Genomic DNA, 6,198 nt, shown 5'->3' with positions numbered 1-6,198 from the left:
TGTGTAGTAGGGTATTATAAGAGAGAGATGGACTAGGCGAGGACGATTACATGCATCTGATAAAGCATTCATTCTTTAGCTCAATCTGATATTCACAGTAAAACATTAGTTTGAATGTCCGCTGAGGAAAGCGTTATCTCTGTCATAAGGAAAAAAAAATCAAATATTTTTATTAACAAACTGCATATTTGAACTATAAACAAGTACATTCTTACCTGAAAACCTTTTAAAACTACATTCCGTGACACAAAAACAGTAATATTTTTAAAGTTATAGTAGATGTGGGCGTCCAGCATGACACTCACTGTGAGAAGTACCTCAAGCACAGTGATGCAATTGCAAACAGGTAAAACGGTTTTTGGAGTTCTGTTAGACCATTATATCAGACTCTTATTAGCCAATCAGCCAATATTATAGAATCAGTTTAGCATAGTAGTGAACCAGTAAAACTTACCATGTGTGTTGTCTCTGAATATGTTAACATAGCCAAATTTACCACACCAGAAGTAATTTTCAGTGTTCTCCTTTATAGGGTGACCCTGGGATATTAGGGCTACCTGGACTACCCGGTCAAGCTGGTCGGACGGTAAGAGTCTTTGATTCCTCTACCATAGGAAGACTCCACCAATGTCACGTCACAGAACGGACCTAAGCGTAGTTCCCAACCCAGATGTTTGGAAATGTTCAGCACACTTAATTTGCAACAGCATAGCATCATGTTTTTCCAGGAAACATTATTGCTTTATCAGCCTGATGCTAAGTAATCCCTTACATACAGTCACACCACAGCATATTTTGGATGGCGATACATCAGTCTAAAACAGCAAATGCGAAACAGGTTCTTGTGTTAAACTCAGTTGTGTGAAATCACATTGGAAAAGATTCTTTTAGAAGACCTCACGGAAGCTTAGAGCACTTTTCTGGAAAGAAACCCAATTGGTTTCAGACATATCCACCTGACCTTGATGTCCTCGACGCCGCTGTGAACAGGATAGCCAGCACATGACCTCACTGTAGTTCAATTCCAAGGGATGTCTGTGGAAAATTCCTTGTAAAATACTGTGGTTTACCTCCATGTAGTGTGTGTATTTTATTTTGAAATGTTCTTTACCTAACAGGACCAAATAGGTGTCATTACAGTACAACAAAAGAGGTAAATGGCTCCCAAATCAAATGATCCGACAGTGCTTTGGCCAGGGCAGAAGGCCTGCTTTAAAACAGTCGTATTTCCAGTGAACATATACACTGTCTACACCGCTGAGATGAAATTGGCCCTGCCAGATCCCCGTACTAACACTCTCAGCCAGTCTGCTACAATCAGTCTAATGCCAAATTGCAAAGACGCCCATACTCACTTTCTCCAAAAGGGGAAAATTTGCTATTAAGCTTCTAGGAAACCTTCACAGATGACATTTTGAATTGGGTTTAAGAATTTGGCATTCAGTACTTTGGCATAGATGATTCTAAGAAGTCATTTTATGTGCTGTTGAGCAGTCACACACAAAGAGACCCATACATATGCATCGTATTACTTGAGCAGTTTTACATATATTCAGAATCAATGGTGTTTGTTTGAACGTTTGGATCAAAACGACTCCCTGAAACATTGTAAAGCAATGGAATTACCTGGCATTTTCTCTGCCTCCATGTGTTTCCAATCACACAGCCACAGATATAAAAAAATATTAAAAGCTGGTGGAAAATAGTTGCAGACACTACTTGTGCTAAATTATTGCTGGCGGTGTACCAGAAAGTTATTCCATCCGTGGGCCGTGGCCAGAGACAAAATCTTGTAACAATAAAACAACTGAAAAGAAAGTAATGCTCAAACGTGCTGTAAAGTAACACATGTACAGTAAGTAGCAGTGACACATTTGGTCATACAATCAGGTAACGTTCGTTTGGGACTGAGTTATGCCTTTAATTTTAAAATATTAAGCCATGTCTTTAAATCGTTTTCACGCTCTCACTTTGGAGATCAGCAGATGTGAACTCTGGCATGGCTGGATGGTGTGCTCTAATAGGACGAGCGTAGGCTACTAACGTCTGCTTGGAGATTGTGCTGCTCCACCCCTCACTGAGGTTCACTGGGACCCTTTTGGCAACGGTCTTTTATACTCCATATTTGTCATTTGGCTTGTGTAACTATTTTATAGACCCAAGCTGTGAACAGTGAACCGTTGCATGGCGTGTATACGTTAGTATTTTTTCCTGAAGTGATTTCTGTAGAGCTGACTCCACGTCATTCGTCACTACAAGCTCCAGATTCCTTTCTTCTTACTCATATTCCCACACTCAGCTGCTCTGTGCTCGGTTGGCCTTGCTTATCTAAGTTCTCAGAAATAGTTGAACCAGTTTGTGTGTTTTCGAAGCAAAGCATCTAGAGCAAGCATCCCTATTATTTTTGCTCATAATCAGGCAAAAAATTTTTAATAAACTCCTTACCCAAAGTATTAAGCTGGTAACACTTTTCAATAAAGTCTCATTAGTTATTGTTAGTTCATGTATTAACTAACAATTAGCAATACATTTGTTGCAGTATTTATTCATCTTTGTTAATGTTAGTTCATGTTAGCTTATGTTCTTTAAATACTGACAACTTTAAATTTAAATGATTAGTTCACTTCCAGAAAAAAAATCTGATAATTTACTCACCCCTATGTCATCTAAGTGATCCAAGATGTTTGTCTTTCTTTCTTCATATGAATTTTTTTAAGGTTTTTGAGGAAAACATACAAGGATTTTTCTCTATATACAGTATGTCATAAAAGTGAGTACACCCCTCACATTTCAGCAACCATTTTAGTATATCTTCTCAAGGGACAATACTATAGAAATGAAACTTGGATATATTTTAGAGTAGTCAATGTGCAGCTTGTATAGCAGTATAGTTTTATTGTCCTCTGAAAATTACTCAACATACAGCCATTATTGTCAAAATAGCTGGCAACAAAAGTGAGTACACCCTAAGTGAACTTGTCCAAAGTGTCAATTATTGTGTTAGCACCATTGTTATCTGGCACTGCTTTAATCATCCTGGGCGTGGAATTGACCAGAGCTGCACAGGTTGTTGCTGGGATCCTCTTCCACTCCTCTATAATGACATCACAAGTTCCTGCATGCTTCTCCACCTTACGCTTGAGGATGCCCCACATGTGCTTAATAGGGTTCAGGTCTGGAGACATACTTGGCCACCCCATTACCTTCACCTTCAGCTTCCTCAGCAAGGCAGTTGTCATCTTGGTGGTGTGTTTGGGGTCATTATCATCACCAACAGCACTTATGCAGCCCCAGATCATGATGCTACCACCACCATGCTTGATTTTTCTTGGTACTCCTCACCAGGGCAGCACCACACATGCTGGACATCATCTGCTGAACCGAAAAGTTTATCTTATAGTCTTATCAGACCACAGGACATGGTTCCAGTAATTCATGCTCTTGGACAGGTTGTCTTCAGCAAACTGTTTGCGGGATTTCTCGTGAGCCAGCTTCAGATGAGGCTTCCTTCTAGGACAACGCCTATGCAATCCGACTTGTTGCAATTTGCGGCGTAGAGTCTAAACGCTGACCTTCTACTTCTGCAACCTTTAAAGCGATGCTGGCAGCACTCATTCATCTGTTTTTTTTAAGTCAGGTTCTGCACCTGACGCACAGAACGGGTGCTCAACTTCGTTGATCGATCCTTGCAAGGCCTGTTCTAAATGGAACCCATTTTGGAAAACCTCTGTATGGCCCTGTCCACTGTAGTGTAACTTGGTTCCAGGGTGTTACTGAACGTCTAATAGCCTTGGCCATCTTTGTGGAGCAACAATTTAAGAGACCTGGAACTAAAAATTCAATGTATTTGTTCTGAAAACAGGCAAACCATAATTAAACCGACCTGATTTCATGACTACAATGTACCTGTGGGAATTTTTTTGCAAGACGCTAAATACGTAGCACCATGTACGTTGCGTGACATATTCGATGTAAAATGGTGCTAAAAAAAGAGTTAATATTTTTTCCCCCAATACAGATGATATGGTATGTTTTGTGACATTAGTTTTGTACGTCACCGCAGTTCTGACTTGAAATTTCCATTGAGTGGCACTATAACTCCAGCTCCATGATGTTTTAAAATAACGTACAGTCTGCACTAAACCTAAAACTACCTGATGCACTGTAAAAAAAAAAACAATTTGTTGAGTCAACTTAAAATAATTTGTTACCCTGCTGTCTTAAAATTTTAAGTTCAGTCAACTCAAGTTTAATCAACTTAAAATGTTAAGTTATACTAAGTGACAACTTAGATATTTGAGTTGACTTAACAAAAAAAATGGTTTGTGAAACTTAAAAGCTAGACAAGTAAGCCAGCTGCCTTAAAATTTTAAGTTGAATCAACTCAAATATCTAAATTGTTACTTTTTTTAATTGACTGAACTTAAAATTTTAAGGCAGCCAGGTAACAAATTATTTTAAGTTGAATCAACAAATATTTTTTTACAGTGTAGTATAAACAAAAGCGAATGGCGTGATGATACAATCGCAAGCATGCCGTTTTTCAGCTCTTTCATCGTGAGTCATGTTTTTCATACCAAAGGTTTCCGCATCCTAAGTCCAATTCAGAACAAAAGACAGCAAGACTTGCTACTCTTCTACCATGTGCTGACATTATGTGGCATGGTTTAGGATGAAAACCTAGCAGTATTGAAAGGACATTTTCATAATATTTGGGTCTTTAGCCTTAGGCATTGGCTGGAAATAAATCTTCAACAGGGATAAGACTGCTATAAAACATAGTTGTCTTCAAGTTCTCTTATTTTTCTTTCCTTTATAACTGGGCTTTCGAACACACCATTCCCTGCCACCTGTTTGAGCAATAGGAATATGTTCGTTTAACATCAACAAACTCAGACCCTTGACCACATCTGTTACTGGATATCAGTCTCGTATATGTCCTTGGTTGTAATAGCATAATTATATTTGACTTTATTCTCTGCTAATTCCTGTCACAGATTTACTGAATGAGATGAGAAAAAGGCCAGTTTCTGCCGGGGAAAAAAAAAAATTATATTGCTTTTACTCAGCCAGAGGTGAATGACCATTTGGGAGGAAGACGGTCCTTTGGCGCAGACTGTGAAATGGAACAAGAACAAGCTGCGCTTTTTGGAATTGGAGGCGTCCATTCATAGTTACCTGGAAGAGCATCTGTGTCTGCAATAGTTTTATGAAGCGACACACGGGTCAAGAGAGAAAAAGTATATTTGTTCCTTTTTCTGTAACTAAGGTTTACATAAGCAAAACAGAAGGAGACAGATACTACAGACTGTCTTGGACTGACTTTGTTCTGGACCCAAACCCCAGCTGTCAGATGTTTTTAAAGTTGAAGTAAATCAAGTTCAAATTGAGTAGCTAGGATCTAAGCTATCTTGGCTCAGTTAGTAGCACTCAATATCAAAAGAAATCACAGATTTACAAGTGATTTAAATTTATGAATCAATTTCCCAGTGGAGAATTTTTTTAAGTGCTGCTAAGATATTGCATTAAGTCTGTCTAATTCTGCTCTAATGTAATGTATCGTCAAATGGCCTTTGTGTAGCCAGGCAGGAAAAAGATTTTGTTTGTTGTCTGCATGAAATCTAATTTTTGCAAACCATACTGACTTGTGGCTTGAAATCTGATTAAACTCAGATTGGATTTTATGTCAGATTTCATGCCGGATGGGATATGGCATGTCATTCACAATGTGCCATACAGCTGTACCCACATTCACTCATGTTTACTCACTTATTTAACTACTGTATGTGGGATTCAGTATGTAGTAAATTGTGAATGAATGATCAAGTCAGTGAATTTGGACGCATGCACATTCTTGTAGCTTCATAACATTAGGTTTGAACCACTGATGTCACATGGACATAGTATGTTTTTACTACCTATCTGGGCCTTGAACTTTGTAGTTGCAGTGCTATTGCTATTGCTCTCGAAATTCTTCATAAGTATCTTTATTTGTGTTCTGAAGATGAACAAAGGTCTTACAGCTTTGGAACGACATGTGGGTCAGTAATTAATGACAGAATATATTTATAAGGGAAAAAAGGCAAATGCAGAAGGGAGGCTTTATCTTCTGAATTTAAAAGTCCACCACACGCATAGAGCATCATACATGCACTCAGGCTAGAAACAATTGCTTCCTTTTATTACGGTCCCTTTAGC

General features: G+C 38.5%; 1 protein-coding gene across 1 annotated transcript in view; it reads left to right on the top strand.

Annotated features, from left to right (window-relative positions):
* The window catches only part of col27a1b (collagen, type XXVII, alpha 1b), a 101,008-nt gene that overhangs the window by 37,669 nt on the left and 57,141 nt on the right, over positions 1 to 6,198 (top strand). The window contains exon 7 of the mRNA XM_073841093.1: positions 533 to 586. Within this exon, the coding sequence (XP_073697194.1) occupies positions 533 to 586 (54 nt within the window). The remainder of the gene's footprint in view (positions 1 to 532; positions 587 to 6,198) is intronic.

The sequence above is a fragment of the Garra rufa genome, chromosome 5 (genome assembly GCF_049309525.1).
Source record: "Garra rufa chromosome 5, GarRuf1.0, whole genome shotgun sequence".
NCBI lineage: Eukaryota > Metazoa > Chordata > Actinopteri > Cypriniformes > Cyprinidae > Garra > Garra rufa.
The sequence above is the reverse complement of the archived record's forward strand: the minus strand, read 5'-3'. Positions and strand labels throughout refer to the sequence as shown.